The sequence below is a fragment of the Saccopteryx bilineata genome, chromosome 4 (genome assembly GCF_036850765.1).
Source record: "Saccopteryx bilineata isolate mSacBil1 chromosome 4, mSacBil1_pri_phased_curated, whole genome shotgun sequence".
NCBI lineage: Eukaryota > Metazoa > Chordata > Mammalia > Chiroptera > Emballonuridae > Saccopteryx > Saccopteryx bilineata.
Window position 1 is genome coordinate 84,851,619 of NC_089493.1, and position 18,986 is coordinate 84,870,604.

An 18,986-nucleotide genomic window follows, 5' to 3' on the forward strand; every position below is an offset into this window, starting at 1 on the left:
ACGTTATGATGTTTTATGACAATGGAAAGTTCTGGAGAATTAGACTCTGAAGTCTCAGGAATAACCATCATGGGAAGCAGTGTCTTGTAGTGTTTTCAGGGTATGGCTGTGAACCCTGACTTTGCTACTTATGACTTGTATAACTTTAGGCAAATTTATTCCATCTCTCTAAGCCTCAATTTCATTGTGTGTAAAGGTAAAATCAACCCTGATAGGATAGTGAGAATTAAATGAGGTAATTCATATAAAGTGCTTAGCACAATGTCTGGAAGAGAGTAAGTGCTCAATAAATATTTTTTTAATTAATGTTGCTGCTGTTAATATAGGAAACATTTAGAATGAAAATTTCTCTAGAGGCATATAATAGAATATACTCTAGTCATTTCTCAGTGCTAATTACTATTGTTGAAATTTGAAATTAGAATTGACAAGAATAGTTCCTTTCTCTAAGTAGTATGAACAAGGCTTTTTGCTATATCCCTATTTAAAAGCATAGTGAAGTCTCCCATTTCCTGATTGGTTGTTGGTAAGATTTTTATGTGTAATGTCTTGGCTTTTTATAGGCTAGGGCTTCCATTATTTTTATTTTTTCCACTTTTCCTTTTTACCTACTCAATATAGAAAAAGAAAATAATTCAAAAGATTTGTAAGAGTGAGGCTAAACATATTGCTAAAAACAAGCAAAATGAAAAACAGAAAAGGTAAAAGAAACAACCACATTGTGATTGATAATAAAGCTGGAGATATTGCTTTATGAAATTGCCATTTTGGTAGGTTAGAAATGGTCAAATATGAGCACTTTCAAATGGTTCAACCTAATAGTCATAGAAAGTAAGTAATGGACCTGGCCGGTTGGCTCAGCGGTAGAGCGTCCGCCTGGCGTGTGGGGGACCCAGGTTCGATTTCCGGCCAGGGCACATAGGAGAAGCGCCCATTTGCTTCTCCACTCCCCCCTTCCTCTCTGTCTCTCTTCCCCTCCCGCAGCCAAGGCTCCATTGGAGCAAAGATGGCCCGGGCGCTGGGGATGGCTCCTTGGCCTCTGCCCCAGGCGCTAGAGTGGCTCTGGTCGCGGCAGAGCGATGCCCCGGAAGGGCAGAGCATCGCCCCCTGGTGGGCAGAGCGTCACCCCTGGTGGGCGTGCCGGGTGTATCCGGGTCGGGCGCATGCGGGAGTCTGTCTGACTGTCTCTCCCCGTTTCCAGCTTCAGAAAAATGAAAAAAAAAAAAAAAAAAAAAAAAAAGAAAAGAAAGTAAGTAATGGAAAGTGCTTCAGGTAAAGCAAAGAGTTAGTAAAATGTTAACTGTACTTGCTTTATCTGTGAAATGGGGATAATGGTGTATGCCTCTTATACAGGTACCTTCTTGTGGTGATCAAGAGTTGGAAAAGTTATTTAAAAGCTGAAATCACTATGAAAATATAAGGTATTTTATCACAGCATCACAGATTTTTAAGTTTAGGATACAAGTCTTACAACAACTGATCAGGTGATTACTTTTCTAATATTTTTTTGGTTGATGTCAACTTTACTCTCCAGCCAACTAATACATCAGCTATAGAGAAACTAGGTATTGTAGTGGGAATTATTTAGATGTAAAATATATTTTCAAAAATGGAGTAATTCTGTAAGTTATATAGTTCTTTTCAGATTCCTGGTCATTTAAATAATACTTTTAGGTATTTCTCATTTGTTTTAGAACATTTAAATTTTAACATAAAGTAAGACTAAGGATATAAATAGATGAGGAAGTCATTACCAATTTTAGTAGGTCTGCATGAGGTAAGTGGGACAGTTATCATTTAGCTGTGCTAAGACCCTCTGTTAAGAAGTTTTACAATTATGAAATAAAGTTGGCCACCTCTTCAGTGATTACTGACTGGTGGTAGGAATTGGGTTGTACTGACTGGGTCAGCAGTGAATTCCTCAGTCAAATGGTGTCGAGTCAGCTGGTTTTTAATTTGTTATCTTCTCAAGAGTGCATTCACCGACTTTATCACTGAGAAGAATGACTCCCTAGCCTAGTGTGATCAAGACCCGGAAATTGGCTGTATCAGCATATTAAGGTTGGACTGCTATTTGATTGGTGGCTCTGAGATCTGATCTTACAGCGAAGATGTCAGTTTTTTCTCATAGGCTGGTTTGCACAGGTATACGAATAAACCCACAGAGAGAATAAACCTCTTTCTTTTCCTCCCGGGAAATGGTTGAATAACTTTTCCTCTCAAACAAAGACCTTTACAGCTCCTGTTTACAGCTAACGGGGCCTGAATAAAGTTCACACTGGTGCCCCTCAAGTTGAGTTGTCTGTCTTCACGACAGAGTATGGGAGTCTGCTATGACAAACTAATAATTATGTGGCTTTAAGCTCCTCATCTTTCTAGAATAAGATGGATGGCAATTAGGTTGTAACATTTCTCACACAGTGGCAAATGTGGCCTTTCACTTTTGTACCACTTTCAAGTATGATGAGTTCTAGAAGACTGAGGAAAAAATTCTTTTTCTCAAGAAAATGTGGTTTTCAGTATGTGGTGACTCTATTTTTTCCCCCCATGTGAATGAGTCATTAAAAGAAATAAAAGAAGGAAGAGAAAAGTAAGAGTGAAATGAAATTCTTATTGATTAGCTGATGTGAGTCAAATATCACATATCTCAAAATTCAGATGAATCACTTGGCCAGCATCAGGCATTAGTAGGTACCATTTACCCAGGTTCAAAGCCATAAGGCATTGTACCCCCAAACATTCTAGAATCCTTTTTAAAATATGAATTCCAGTTCACATAGAAATGTATAGGCTGTGTTGCAAAGCTGAGCTCATAGACTTGTGTGAAGATCCAGCTTGTTAAAAGTAGCCATGTGACTTTAAGCAACTTTCCTAATCTGTGTGGTTTCACTTTCTGAAGATATTTAACTGGTAATTAAAATGCCAACCTCTGTCCTGTGGATGAGATGATACCTGTAATGCCTAGCACATACTAGGTGCTCCACAAATATTAGTTCCCTCCCACATTCATGTGATGAACTCAGGGATTATCTGATGGCATGGAAGTGGCTGGCAAGGGTTAATAGTAATTTTATATTTTCCACTCATTTTTAATCTTAAGGATACATAGAATCTACCATGAGTGGTGTCATTTTCCTCTGAAATTGACTAAGATCTCCAGCGTGAGACCTTTTTAAGATTAAAAGGAATATGTGTTAATACTGAAGTACTCAAAAGAGTTTTTTACTGTGTGTATTTTTAAAGTAGCTTATTAACCCCTGGATGGATGGCTCAGTTGGTTGGAACATCATCTTAATATGTAGAGGTTGTGGGTTTGATCCCCAGTCAGGGCACATACAGAAACTGGCTGATGTTTCTTCCTCTCTCTTTCTCCCTCCTTCTCTTTTTAAGATCACTAAGTAAAAATTTAGAAAAATAAAAATAGCCTATTAAGTATTATTTCTGAGGCCTAATGAGTAAATAATTTTTTCTGTTACCTTTTTTTTTTATTATTGATACTTTTTTTGCATCTTGGGTAGTTCTTTGTTAATAATATTTCTCATAACGGGGGTTGGCCAGTGGAGAAAAATAGTTTTCACTAAAATATGCGAAATGCATTCTGACCATCCACTTTACATTTTCATAAGTTCAGCAAAATAGTATAAATCAACAGGTTTATAAATATCATGTGGGACTTCTCCCTACAGCATCTTTCAAATGCTGCCTTAAATCACTTCATCTTTATAGAAATTCTCTGCAATAATCTGGAGACTCCCCATTCCCACTCTCTGTGCTGTGTGCTGTACTTTCCATGAAAGTGTTTTATGCCAAATTACAGGTCTATGGAAATTTACCTATAATCTGCTTACCATTATTTTTATCAACTTTATAGTGGTATAATTTTCATCCAAAAACTTTACGCACTTAAAATATACCATTTAATGGGTTTTGACAATTGTATGTACTCATGAGACCAGCACCGTAATCAAGATATTGTACATTCCCATCACCACCAAAAAGTTTCCTACATTCCTTTTTAATGCATTCTTCCTTCTGTATCTGCTCCCAAGCAATGGTCATTATATATCAGTTGGCATTTTCTAGAATTTAATATATTTTAAATCATATAGTATGTATTTTTATTGTGTTTGGTTTTTTCCACATAGCATAATGACTTTGAAATGTAACGTGTTGCAGGTATCAATAGTTCTTTTTTATTGCTGAGTAGTATTATGTATATACCACATTTTGTTTATCCTTTTAAATTAGTTCATTTTAAGAAAGGAAATAACTAACATTTATTGATGTCACCTCTGCTGTGTCAGGTACTTTGTGAGGCTAGATGTCCTGTATAAAGCTCCTGAGCTTGTTTTTTGTTTGTTTGATTTTGTGGGGGGTTTTTTTGTTTGTTTTTTTTAGCAAGAGAGGGAGAGACAGAGAGACAGACAGGAAGGGAGAGACATGAGAAGCATCAACTCCTAGTTTTGGCACCTTAAGTGTTGATTGATTGATTTTTCATATGTGCCTTGACCGGGGTGCTGCAGCAAAGCCACTGACCCCTTGCTCAACTCAGCAACCTTTGGGCTCGAGTCAGCGACCATGGGGTCATCTCTATGATCCCACCCTCCAGTCAGTGACTCCACACTCAAGGTGGTGAGCCTGGGATCAAGCCAGATGAGCCCATGCTCAAACCAGTGACCTTGGGATTTTGAACCTGGGTCCTCAGCATCCCAGACTCCAATGTGCCACCACCTGGTCAGGCTCCTGAGCTTGTTAGTAAATGTAAAGCACCTGGTACAAGGTAACGATTGAATAAGTAATAGCTATTAACATTGTTTCATTTCATTTTCACAATTAACCTATTGGGTATGTATAATTCTTCCCATTTCATAGATGAAGAAATTAATCTCTTGACCAAGGCACCATTCAACCAGTAAGAAATAGATTTGGAAATTCAATACAAGATCTCTTTTATTCTGCAGCTCATGCTTCTTCTATTGCATCATCTTTTTCCCCCAAGAGTATGTGAGGTTATGTGAGAAGGAGGTGAAAGAACAGAAGGGGGGGCACAGCGTGTGTCAGAAGTGAGCCTTCACTGTGCAAAGTAGACTAGCTTCTCAAAAAAAATAGAATAAAGTAACATATTTAGAGAAAGAAGGGTGAACCAAGTGTGTAGGGCACTCTTCCAAAAGTAGGGCATCTCTGGTATTAATTGTTTGTTTCAATCAAGCTGCTTCCTCCAAGCCTTTGAAATTTATGACACATCAACTGTATGGTCAGTTTTCAACTCTTAAGAGACAAAAGCCTAGATAGCTTCTATTTTCAACATTTATATATAAACCCAGAAAAAATAAAGCACATTCCAAGAAATATGAGAGTCATCCATCTATTCATTCAATAGAAGGTGAGGTACTCACTACACCCATAATGTTATACAGTTCTAAGAAGGATATGAAAAAAATAAATATGGTTCCAACTTGAAGAAGCTTATGTAGAAGAAATGTAAAAGAAATGTAGGAGTGGTGTGTGTATGTGTGCGTGTGCGTCTAAGTGTCTGGAGTCATTCCAATTGTTAAAGTAAGCATTGAAAGAGGTAAATAATTTTGACTAGGGTTCTGCAATAATATGACAGAACTGAGTGAGGAGAAGGATTAATTTTGGTATTAATGTCAATCTACTTTTCATTAATGCATATCTTTGTAATGTAAACAGTGTAAAATCCATCCCAAATGTTATTGAGTAAGTATGTTTATTTATATGCAAGGTTTTGAGATAATACATATTAGTAGTAAGTGGCCTTGAAATCACATTGTTTTGAAGTTATTCAGAAAAGACTATGGGTATGTTTAACCTCAGTGACTAGGATTTTATATTTCTCCCAGCATGCTTTTTTGTATGAGACCAAAAATGAGATACAATTCACATACTAAATAATTCACCCATGTACAGTGTACAGTTTGGTGTTTTTTAGTATATTTACAGAGTTGTGCAACCACTATCATGATCAATTTCAGAACATTTTCATCACCCCAGAAGAAACCCCATACCCCGTAGCAGTCATTCTCCATTTAAAGTGAACTTCTAAAGGACCCAGCTCTGTCATTCTGTAGTAGGTAGACTATATAAAGAACAATCAATTTATGCGATCTTAGATTATTTTCATTAAGCAGTCATTTTCCCTAGTGTTATTACATGTATGTTATGAATATCAATTTGTATTACATTACAAAAAAACACACCTGCTTTTCCTCAAATCACAGTAAATTTGTTGAAAACATTGTAATAAGTAGAATGCCTAAATGCAAAGTAGCTACTTTTTAAATGTTAGTAATTTACTTTAAAAACTTCCTAAACAAAAATCCAGAGTTTTATTAGGAAGCTCTTTTGTGTGAAAATGTTCTTTGAAAGATGTTCAAAATATTATTTCCTAATAATTAAAAAACATGCTCCGATTTTGATATATTAATGGTTTAAAAAGTATTCACCTAAAACCAGTTATCAACTTCATAGATACTATTGTTCTTTCTTCTTTACGTAGCTGTGACAAACTTCCTAAAATTTCCCAAAAAGAATGTTGATAGATAGCTCAATCTTGTTCTCTTACTAAGGTTATTATTGTTGAGATAGCTATCTTTTTGCAGTATTTAACAATGTTAGTTGCAAAGTTGCACTTTTATTAAAATATTTTTTGTTTTATAAAAATTGAGAAAGTTGAAGAAATATTTAGAATCTCTTTGTTTTTGTTGTTCCGCTATTTTAAATAATACCTGCTGATAAAAATTTACAGAAAAATACCAATATTATAAAATGTATTGTCCATATTTTTTCTCATGGAGCAATTATGATAATGAAGTAAGTATCCTAAAAATGCTTCAGATAGAACTTTGCTTTTTTGTTATTACTCCTAACAAACTCATAATTGGTTAATATTTAATGTTTCTTTTTGTATAAAAGTATGCTAAAAGAGACAATAAAATAGAAAATCTTATAGTTAATGATAAAATGAGAATATTATCAGTGTATACTAAACGTATAAATTAGATGAGGTTTATACAGTCTTGGAAGCAGACTAATTATAGTCTAGTTTTAGTATAAAATGTTAAAAATACATTTCATATAAAAGCAGTTTTGTAGGAAATTCTCTTTGCAAATATAAGGGCCATATCTTTCTTTGAAAGACCTGTTGATTCAGAGATGTTAGCCAGCTATCTTTACTAAAACACTTTACAGTGCTAAAAATAGTCCACTTCAGTTAAATATGGATATTTTTAAAAAGAAAATCCCAGTTAGACTGCAACAGAAGGACATTTTGTGTGACAATATTTTGCATGATTAAAAATTTAAACAGAATAACAGCTATTTATATTTACAGTTACATGAGAGTAATTACTAAAGCAGACAAAATACTTCGAGCATAATTTAATAATGTTTTCCTCTAGCAAAGGTGCCAAAATTGTTATTTGCATAATTTTCATGATTTGTACAGAAACATAACTAAGTGAAATCATGAAGACATCTCTCCCCAACCACCTTTTTTCCTTTGTAGGAGATGTGGGGAAGAGACTAATATATCATAACAACTCATTTTTGTATAATTTCCCATAAATATCACAACCCTTGTGGCAAACCATTAGGTGAAAGAGATGTGTTCCATTCAGACATTCTCTTTTAGGGTCGGTCTTTCAATGACCAGCCTCAGCCCAACTTCAAGGCTCCTAATTATAACATTTACCGGTTCAAAGATTAACCTTCTGAGAGGGGCATTTTGGGCTGTTGGTAACTTGATCAGCTCCGTCTTCTCCTGGTCTGTCTCTCTCTGGTTCTTTGTAGGGCAGGAGGGAGATGATGGTATCTGGCACATTCCTAGGATGACTTGAAGATAGCGGCCTTCTGTGTTTAGGGCTGAAAGATTGTGAACTCTGTTAGCTGAAATGCCACTCTGGGGAGGTGAGCAGAACATTAAAAAAGCTTTAGCTGTAGGTAGCACAGTGCAAGTAGAGTCAAATTTGAGAGCTGGGACTCAAGTGGACATTTGTCCCTGCTTTCTGCCTTAATAAAATCTGAGTGTTAACTGTGGAAAAGGGCATTGGAGAGATCACTAAAAATGAATCATTAGAGTGCCCAGAAGAGCTTTATTATGATGTACTGTGAATAACTTCAGAACCTATTCTGTACTTTTATACGTGCTTATCAGGTAACGGAGTAACAAGTCCATTCTGTTATCCTCCAACACAGAGATTAAGCAATCTGTTGAACTATAATGGCAAAGGAACAGACTTTTTTTCTGCCAGCTTCAGTCAGTAGCCTTTAGAGAATTCTATAGGAGGTTAGGAGAGGAGATATTCTTTCTTGAAATGTTTTAAAAATTCAAGAGAAACATTTAAGTGAGAGTAACCAACATAAGTGAACCATAGGCTGAGAGTACTGGAAGCTTTCATTCATTTCTGTTATGAAGGATTAGAGCATTCCAGCCAATACACAAAGTCATGTTATGGCTCCTGACAGGTAAATTGAGGGGACTGATTTGGTCGAGGACCAGTATGAGGATGTTTCTGTTCAACAGTTAACAGGATTCAACATGATATGGAAAATACAGGCGTGCAGAACTGTACTACGACACTCGCGTTGCCAGCTAAAGTCTAAAACACAGCCACATTTACATATGTGTCCATCTGTCTGTTTTTACACTTTATTTTTCCAACCAGTGGGTGAAGTGGTTTTCATCCAAGCTGCAGTCTGAATTTTTTTTTCACCCACCACTTTCCATTATACTATATAGATGCATATTTTAAAGTACATGTTATTTGTCTCTGGACACACATTTGCACAGTCTTGGCTGGGTTTTCCTTTCTCTTCTGGAAGGTGAGCTCATCTTCGCAGGCCTCCGCGTTGCAGCTGTTGGCTTCAGCCAGGTGGCCTGGGGATCTCTGAGTAAGGGAGCAGTGTGTTGCCTGGTCCAGGTCGCAGAAATCCTCCACACTCCTGAGGCCAGGGCGAAGCTGCCGGCGGGCCACGGTCCAGGGCTAGCCGGTGAGAATGGAAGTGCTTTCGGTCTGGGCAGTGGAGAGCCTGCGTAAATCCTGTGTAAATAGAGGGAGGATAACAAAGAATGAGCCCCTGCAGCTCTGAGCATTTGGAGCCATTTGGGGCTGAATTTGATAAATGCTGCTTATACCGCCTGAAAAGTCGAAGAGAAAGGAGCATAAAATCCCCTCTTTTTTTCCCCTTTCTGCTTCTACCCCGGGGGGAGGGTGTTCAGAACCAGGGAAGCCCGAGGTAAGCCGATGAAGCCTTGTTTTTTCAGTGCTCTTTTGAGTGTGAAAAAGGTGGCCTGGGTCACTGTCCTCTCTTTAATGTCGGAAAACCCACACAGTTAGTAAATGCTGCATGTAAACGAAAGCATTTCATCTCTTCTGCTTCCCTCCATGCTAGTGGGCCATGAACTAGTCACTTGAAAAATCACAGAAAAATTTCACTTTAACGTGTCCAGACAGTTAAGCACAGCAGGAAAGTAAAAGAGATCAGTAATTAGCAAGTCTCACTGCTGGCCTCTCGCCCCTCACCCTCCTGACGTTTGTGGGTCTGCAACTTCCCCCTTCCCCCAACCTGATCTAATGTGAAAGAGGTAAATTGCATGTGGTAAAAGATTTACTTTGAGGATGGTTTCTTCTTCTCCTCCTTCTCCTCCTCCTCCTCCTCCTCCTCCTCTTCCTCCTCCTCCTCCTCCTTCTCTTCCTCCTCCTCCTCTTTCTCCTCCTCTTCCTCCTCCTCCTCCTCCTCCTTCTCTTCCTCCTCCTCTTCCTCCTCCTCTTCCTCCTCCTCTTCCTCCTCCTCTTCCTCCTCCTCCTCTTTTTCCTCCTCCTCTTCTTCCTCTTCCTCTTCCTCATCTCATTTCAAACCCTGATGCTGTCCTAAATTAAACTTCTGGAAGGTAGTCCCTGAAAGAAAATATCAGTTGACTCTTAGGGCATTTTAATCCTAAATTGAGAAAAAAAGCCATAAGAAAATTATGATGGAAAATGAGCTCACCGAGAAGTGCGTGCTGCCGTTCCCTGGGTATAGGATACTTCATGTTTACCGGTCATGTCCTCAGTGATCTGCAGGGCCTGGGCAGTGGCAGCCCCTCTCACGCAGCACTTCCCCTCCCCCGCTGGAACAGGGCAGGTTTGAGGTGGAGCACCGTTTTCATAAACAATATATGACACGTGTCTTAGATGTGCAAGGATCATCTTTGGGCAAAGTCAGGCATCTGTGTGAACAATAAAACACTGGACATCACACTCCCACTGCCCATAAGACAGGGAGAGGGGAGGGAGGGAGTCTGAGGCTTGGTGGCTTCTAGAACCAGGGAATCTCCTTCAGGAACACTTTCTTCAAAACAAGTTGCGTTCTCACAGGGTCCTGATAATATGTCTAAAAGCTCTTGCTACCAATTTGTCCAATCCACTAGCATGTGCATATTTACTCTTTGTCAGGGCTTAAAAATCAGAAATGTGTAAGACACCACTCCTGCTTTGAAAAAGCTCATAGTCAAGCAGGATAGACAAGATAGTAAACAGATACGTTGCAAAGCAGAAGAGTACATAAAGCAGAGGTAGGAACAAACTGCTGAAGAAGGAAAGAGCATAGTGTCCTAACTTTGTTAATGGGAACTGAAGAAAGCTTTACAAAAAAAAATTCCTTCTTCACTGGGTTTTGAAGGTTGAATAGGAGTTTGCCTAGGCAAAGAAGAATGAATGGGGAGGAAATAAATAAATAAATAAATAAATAAAAGGGCATTTTAGGCCAAGGGGAAGTGATTACAAGCATGGAATCTTAAAATATTCCTTGGCTTAGAAAAGTCTTTAAAATTCCACAGATGCCCTTGTTTTAAAATTGTATTTAATATGAACTTTAAATCCACAGGGAATAATAACGATTCTATATAAAATGGATATATTGTTTGTGTAAAAATATGTATCTGCCTGTTTCTTGGTTCATATTTACTTTTCTTTTTTCTTTTTTTTTTTTCTTTCTTTTTTTGAGAATTTTTACAAGAGTTTATTTGAGCCAAAATGAGAGCATATGCCTGGAAGCTAGATCTCAAATGTTCCCCATATTTACTTTTAAGTGTGCTGTCATCTTTTTGGGACATAAACGTGAATATACAAGGCATCACTCTTGGGGTTTACTTCCTGAGCAGTCGGAGCTAACCCAGAATGTGGCTTCACTTTTCATATCTTCTTGTCCTCCCAGTAGTCTAAGGAAGAGGACAGAGGATGTGAGCATGGTCTTTGGAGGACAAGCACCAGTCTGCCACTAGCTGTGTGACCCTTGACAAGTTCATTTCTTTGAGTCTCAGTTTTCTTATCTAAAAAAATGGTACTGATAATAATAGTTATTTCATTCACTTGTTGTGAAGATTAAATGAAGATTAGAAGTTAAAACGTTGCTGGTACGCAGTGAAAGTTGTGATAATGATGATAATGAAAGTGACAATAGTATTGATAAATAAAGAGGACCTGGTATTCTAGAGATAAAGAAATGGTATAGAAGAGACTACCCTATGTAGCATTCAATAAAGACATTTTAAGAGCTCTATAAATTATTGTATGCATATGTATATTTGAGTATAGGCAAAATAAGCAGTACCTGTGTAAATACACTTGGATATGTGTACGAATTGGTGAATTATTTGAAATAGATAACAATTTAACTTATATACCCATAGGTTTATAATTACATATATTCATATCTATATATTCACAGATATATCTAATTCACAAATATATTCACAAATATATCTAATTTCTGGAACTAGATTGTTTGGAAGATGTGTCTGTGAAGTTAGTGAATTTACATTGTACAGACTGAAAATGATAATATAATGTGTTTTTATTTATCAAAAATGAGAAGGGACAAAAGCCAGATGCGATACTCTTTTTTACAGCATACATTTTGTATGAATGTATTTAACTGTTAAATTCGGTCCAAAATTTGGAGAAGTGAGGATTAAATAACGCACCACAACATTTCCAAAAGAAATACAAATACTATTAGCTAGTAAACAAAATACACGTTCCTTTGTCCTAATTATTTCTCTGAAAATACAAGACTGAAAGGTCAGCTTTAAATGTTCGTTATATGACAGTATATCAAAATGTCACAGACACCTTATTTGATTTTTGAAAATCATGACTTTGAGACAGAGGAATATAGCTTTAATCACAGTTCTGTCAAGTGTTTAATGCTATGCTCAGCAATGGCCTCAAAGCCACGAGATCCTGACTGGATGGACGGTATGTTCTCAAGGGTTTGTAGTGTCTCTGGGCTCTGAAAGTCCGTCGGGTGCAGTGCATATAAGGTTTCCACTTGGACCACAATAAATGCATCATAAAAATCCTGTTTTGAAGACTTTTGCTCTACTGAATATATTTAAATCTCTTACAGACAATGGCTTAGTTTGGGGGGAAAAGTTTACATATTTCTATTTGCACTGGGATCTGCCTAGTTCAGCTCTAGCTCAGTCCAGACCCTGGGACCTAGACCTCATCTCTCCTTCTGCACTTAGAGCTTTACTAATGGGACTGAGCCTTACTTAGAATTGTCTCTGATAACAGGGTTCAAATGAGTAATGCTTTGTAAAGGAAAAGGTAATTTACAGTGTGACTGTAAGAATAACACTGAACTTGAATAAAGTCCCCTGGACTCCAGCTTCTCCTTAACTGTGGAGTGAGTCTTGGGCAAGGATTTAACCTCCTGGCCTCAGTTTCTTCAGTGCTAAGTGTCTGGGAGTTTTGTTTGTGTGTTTGCTTGGGGATGGAGACAGGAAGGGGAGTAGTGGAAGAAGATGGACTAGGATCCTCTTGGTTGCTCCATTACATTACTGATAGGCCAAGAAGGTCACATCCCAGTGGTACTGCATGCATCATTGCACATCATCACTGTTTCCTTGCTTTACCCCAGGCCCAGCAATTGATGTCTCAAATGTAGACAGATTTTTGGCTAAGTGGAATAAGACAATATGCCAATGAGAGGAAGTGGCATCCTTTTGCTTGAGTAGCTTTTTACGACCAAGAATTTTATGGATTGGGAAATTCTGCTTTAGAATCATCTCAGGAACCTCTCATAATATGCATATATCTCTTCTTGACTCACTGGTTACATGGCAACAGATATGGATTTTGCCTTCACATGCATACCCTGCTCTGAGCATAGTGTGCTCAGCTATGGAAAGGTTGTGTGACTTCCTCCAGAGCATGGGTATAAGTCCAGCCAGAGAGGAGGACCCAGAGATTTGATTCAGGCCTCGAAGACAACCAGCCAGGGTAGCAGGCTAAGGGGATCTCTCCTCTGTGCTCTACAGCAGAGCTTCTCAAACGTGAGTGGGCATCAGAGTCACCTGGACTGCTTCGTGGCAGATTGGTAGGCCCCACTCCTGGAGTTTCAGATTTAGTAGGTCTGAGATAGGGCCAAGAATTTACATTTCTCACCATTTTTTCACCAGTGATTTATATTCTGAGATTCAGTATTCCATAGCTTCTTTCTTCCTGTTTAATGCTCACCACCGGAAGATTAGGATGGGGCTTCATTACATTGGACAATCCATGTGATGGAGAACACTGTGGCTTTCCTACAATAAATAAGGCCCTGGCCAGATTGTAGGTGCTCACCATGACCACTAACCAGATTCATGGGAGTAAAATAAGAGTTTTAACAATCTACCTGGTCCCAAGGTTGTATTCTATTTCTGATTAGGAGGTCATCTAGTTTAGTGGCTTTCAAAACCACTAAGAAAAATAAATAAATATAAGCATTAATGCTAGGCTGATGGCATCGGAAAAGCCAAGGAACTTGTTGAAAATACAAATTCCTTGTCTCTATCCTGGGCTATTTTGATTCAGTATGTCTGGGATGAACCCGGAGCCCTGTGTTTTTAACAATCTGCCCTGATGATTTAATCCACTTCAAAGTTATCTGTCCACAGGCCTTGAGTATTTCTTTCCATGGTTTTACACCGGGTGTTCCAGTAAATACAAGGCTATTTTGACTATCTTTGCCCCAGACTTAGACTGTGCCCTTTGGTCGGAGGATTAGCAACCTTTTAAGAGAAGTATGCCCAGTAATTCTTTATTTTGTTTTTCATCATCAGAGGTGGCAATGCTGGTGGAGTGGCCTGTGGTTCAGCCCCTCACATGGCACTGACCTCCTCTAAGAAGCACATTCTTGGCAAGTTTAGAAGTGGCCAAGGCAACTAACCCACCCAACCCCTTGGGTACTATAGTGAGTGTACTTGACCCAGTATGGGATTATCAAAAAGAGGGGCGGGCCCTTGACTAAGCTTATTGGTAAGTTTGGTCATTCACTCACCCAACAATCACTGCGTATCTGCTCTCGGTCAGACATAGAGCTATGCTCTCAGGATAAAAAGATAAGAAACAGTTTCTACCTTCCAGGATTCCACACTTTTGAATCCTAACTTCAGATACCATGATGTACACTGTTATTTCCCATACCTCCCTTGGCACATGCATCTGGACAGGTCTACACACCCTTTTCAGCATGGAAACTCATTTGGCATAGGTGCCAAGGATTGCCTGCTATCTTACACACACACACACACACACACACACACACACACACACACGGCCTGAAAACAAGAAAACAATATCCACTTTCAGAGTTACTGACTCTAGCATCATCCTCACAATTGCCTTTTAGGTTGTAGATCACACGGTTGCCTTTTGAATATTTTTTCTTTATGCTGTTAGTCCTCCATGCTGGAGTTGGTTCAAAAACACATTGAAGGAAAAGGCAATGGTATTTATTTATTTTGCATTTGGAGTGGAAAACTCCTCTCTTTATAGAGATATAAACACTAATATTAATTTGAAAATTTAATGTCTAGTATCTAGTTATTATAAAAATAGGCACATTTTTCTTTATAATTATTTGCTACACTGGATCCCAATTCAAATATTTTACAACATTTATATAAAATGGGCTGCTTTATATTAAAATTTATGTAATGCTCCTGTCTTCTCCAGTTTAAGTCAGTTGTCAAAGGATGCTCAATCTAGCTATATCTTTTCCTTGAGCTAAATATAGTGTGAATCATATAGTTTGAAGGTGTTACCAGCCCTCTTTGCTTTTAAGCAAAAGCAAAGGCTCTGTGGAAATGCTGTCTCTAATTTTTAAGGTCATTGATTGGGTTAAAAAGGCAAATGCCTTTTCTCGTTGAACTTCCTTCAATTAAGCCATTAACCTTTGAACACAAGTATATTCAAAAATCTATCAGAAAAAGCTAAATGAGATCTTAACAAAATCCTGACAATTTTAGCTTAAACATATACACAGAAACCATATGTGCTTAGAAAGAAACATATACACACAGGCATTGTTTACAGCATGTGTTTTTATATTTGGAAGACATTGAAGGAAGAGCCATTCCATACATACATTATCTGAAATGTACATCCAGATAGCCCACATAGACTTTACATTAAGAGACAAAGATATCTTTATCCATAGTAGGTAGACAGACTGACTGACTTCAAACTTGCACTTGCAGTGTGAATTTTTTTTCCTCATCTCCGGGTACTGCTTTTCAAAATCGCCTCAGGCTACAGAACAGCACCTCAGATCCCCAAGGCCCACTGCCTAGCTCCTAATAGCCACTCTCCATCTGTGTCACATGAACAGCTGACGAGATCGCTCCAGTGTCTGTATTTTGGAGAGCACATCCACCCAGGTTAAAATGCTGGGGTTGCCAAGGAGCAGTCAGAAACCATTAGTGTGGGTGAGAATTTGCCTTGCAGCAGTTCCTTGGCATGGTGGAAAGCGTGTGTGCGTGTCCCTGCTCGAGCTTGTGTGTGTGTGTGTGTCCTTGTGCAAGAGCCCCCTTGGTGTGCATGGGGGTGCAGGTAGCATAGATAGATGAAGTGGAGACTGCATATATCCACGTATCCAGTACTCAGAAGTCAAATGCCTTTTGTTTCTCAGCACTCTGATTAGTTCTTTGACTATTTGGGGTCCTTTGATTCACTCTTTTTTTTTTTTTTCTTTTTTAATCATAACAGACGGCAAAGAAAAAGAGAACAGCAACTTCGGGGTCATGCTCTAGTGTTTGGGCAGATGGAGGGGAGCTCTTTGCCTTGGGGCAGGGTGGTTGTAATGAAGTGGCCTGTCAGTCTGTAAATAGTGAGGGTCATCTCTTCCATGTGATGGAGGGTATCGCATTGCAGTGAAAATGGAAATGTCAATAAAATTAATCTGCCAGCTCTTTGCTGTGGCTTTTCTGCTTCTCTGGTCAAAGAAGGTTGAGGGGTTTTTTTTTCGGTGAGAGAGGGAAAGAACAGGTACAGGGAAGCCCACTGAGCAGACCCTGAAGCTGGAAGGTGGGGGGCCCAGTGGGCAGGATGCGGTGGGGTGGCTCAATCCACGAGGAGGGAGCCGGTCCGGGAGTGAGCCGGTGGGTCTGCGGCATTCCCCGGGAAGCTGGCGAGCAGCTAGCTCAGGCTACTCTGAGCACAGAGTTTATTGTTTTAGGCTTTCTTGGACAAGGTTTTTACTTAGCATGGGATTTATGGCATTTACTGCTAATGAATGTCTATTCTTAAATTACAAAAACCCCCATCTCAGCGCAATTCCCAGATGTCCTTCCAGGACCCTGGCTTCTTAAACACCAGCGGGGAGCATAAACTCTCCACTTCTCTGTTTTCCTCTTTCGTGTGGCTCCAGGCTAATGATGTGCAAGGAAAACACAGCCATCTATAAAGCCCCAGTGCTGTCCCCGTATTCTTCATTTATTTTGCATTTGATTATGCCACAAGTCGGATCTTGTTTCTTTCCTTTTTTTAAAGTTATTAGTTCAAATATTAATGTAGGGATATGGCATATATTGCTGCTCTTGATTGATGCCTTCCCAAAAACAGGAAGACGTGCTCGTATGAATTTTAAGAAAGTAGGGGTCCTGCAATGCCTTGCCAGAAGAGTTTTTCAGATACATAATTTAGATGCCCTCCAGGCAGGCTTTCAAGGCATTTTTGCCGGAGGGCAAGAAAAAATAACTATGACTGTTAAAAGTAAATGATTTTTGCTAATGCACAATTGATGCCAGAGAAAAGCACAGAAAAGAGAGATGTTGATAGAAACTTCTGATTAAGTGAGCACCCTACCTTGATGTGTATCCTTTTTTTTTGTTTTTAATGATAATGATCAGTGTTGCAGAGAGCTAAAAGTTTTCATGTCATGCAAATGCTGAGTGCAGGGTCATCCAAGGAGTGTGCAGATGTGTGTGCTTAGGGGGTGACAGTTCTAGGAGGGGCTGAGCAGGCAGTGTGTTATGTGCAATGAACAGTGACACAGTTACTGTCACCTATGCAGGCAGCCTCGAATATATAGACTACAGAACATTTAACTTGATTACCCTACAGTATGTGTTCACTATGGGCATGGGGATGCATTTCCTCCGAATGGGTTTTCTGATGGCGGTTTTCCCACATTGGATTCCATAATTGACAGAGAGCTACTGCACTGTGTCAAGCACACAATTATAATTGAATTAATGATATGGGTGAGTGTGAGACACACAAAATTAACATTTGAAGAGGCCTGGTTTAATTTTGTCTTTTACATATTTGTGTCTCCAATTATACTTTAATGAAAGAGAATATACTCTGCTTAATAGATATCTTTCCACAAGCTGAACTGAGCTCATCGTTAGCTGCACATTGTTGTTGACCCCCATTCCATGTTTTTTTCTAACGCATTTTCATTTCTTTCTACTAGGGGATGGTTTAGACAACAGTGTAGCTTCACCTGGCACAGGTGACGATGATGATCCAGACAAGGACAAAAAACGTCAGAAGAAAAGAGGCATTTTCCCCAAAGTAGCAACAAATATCATGAGAGCATGGCTCTTCCAGCATCTCACAGTAAGTCAAGATCAAAGAGAAAAATACAAGTTTTGCTGTTTTGCCTTTTCCCAGCAAGTTACGTGGGCTCGTTCTGATTTTTCAAATGAAGGTGCCAATTTTCTCTTTCTTCAAATCTGATGACTAGCAGGGCAGTTAAGATTTTGTCAGCTCTTACCATCATAGAGCATCCTCCAGAAAAGAGCTGATTTTTTTTTTTTAATAGGCTAGGAATGGACCTTGTTTAAAATGGTCTAGGATCTTAAACAGTATATATGAATCCATTTGTTATTTGTGCTAAAAGGTCTGATAGCTACTTTAAATGATACAGTCGCAACCAAGGGCAATAGCTGTAAGGAGCTAGCTCGTGAATCCATCATCATTGCCAATCACACTCAACAAAAGCCATCTCCTCCAAAAAAATAAAAAATAAAAAAGCCATCTCCTCCAAGAGGCAAAGGCACCTAGCCACAACAGTATATCCAAGCTGACGGCATCCAGTACCTCTGCGATGACTGAAGCAGCTTGCAAACATGTCACGTGTTTATGTGGCTAATACATAGAAGATTATAGGTGCCATAATGCCTTTGTTCATAAGGTGGAGATTAAAGATTCTTTTTTCCTGTTCAAGGTCCATTATCTTAGAAGCTAACCCTCTTTACTTCTGGGAAAAGATCAACCGTGTGCAACACTGTTTAAATTACAATTTATCCTCATCCTCCTGTTTGCCATCAGTTTTATGTGTCTGTAGATACTGTTGATTCTAAGACTCTCATGACCAAAAAAAATGACAATGTATTTTTTTACAGAGGAACTAGACTCTCTTATATTTTACTGTTCGTTTAGAAATTCTGGAAAAATGGTAAAGATTCCAGAGGCTGTTTCTTGCTATAATATTGTTTTCAGGCCATTCTAGTTAGGTTAATGCTTAAAAATAGAGGAGCATATTGAAAGCTGAAGGTCTTTGATTATCCAACTTGGGTGTTGCCATGCTGAATGACATTGGTTACAGTGTCACGGGTCCAGGACTAGGTTCTACTTTTATTTATGGTGGTGGCTACTGATCTGCTCAGCTAGCAGGGCTACAAAGGGCAAAGGGCAGAGTGGTGGTGG

At 38.8% G+C, this 18,986-nt stretch overlaps 1 protein-coding gene across 8 annotated transcripts in view; it reads left to right on the forward strand.

Moving 5' to 3' along the window:
* MEIS2 (Meis homeobox 2) overlaps positions 1–18,986 on the forward strand; it is a 206,670-nt gene that overhangs the window by 48,931 nt on the left and 138,753 nt on the right. For all 8 annotated transcript variants that reach the window (XM_066277165.1, XM_066277169.1, XM_066277168.1 and 5 more), the window contains one exon: positions 17,749–17,894. In XM_066277165.1, coding sequence (XP_066133262.1) covers positions 17,749–17,894 — 146 coding nt within the window. The remainder of the gene's footprint in view (positions 1–17,748; positions 17,895–18,986) is intronic.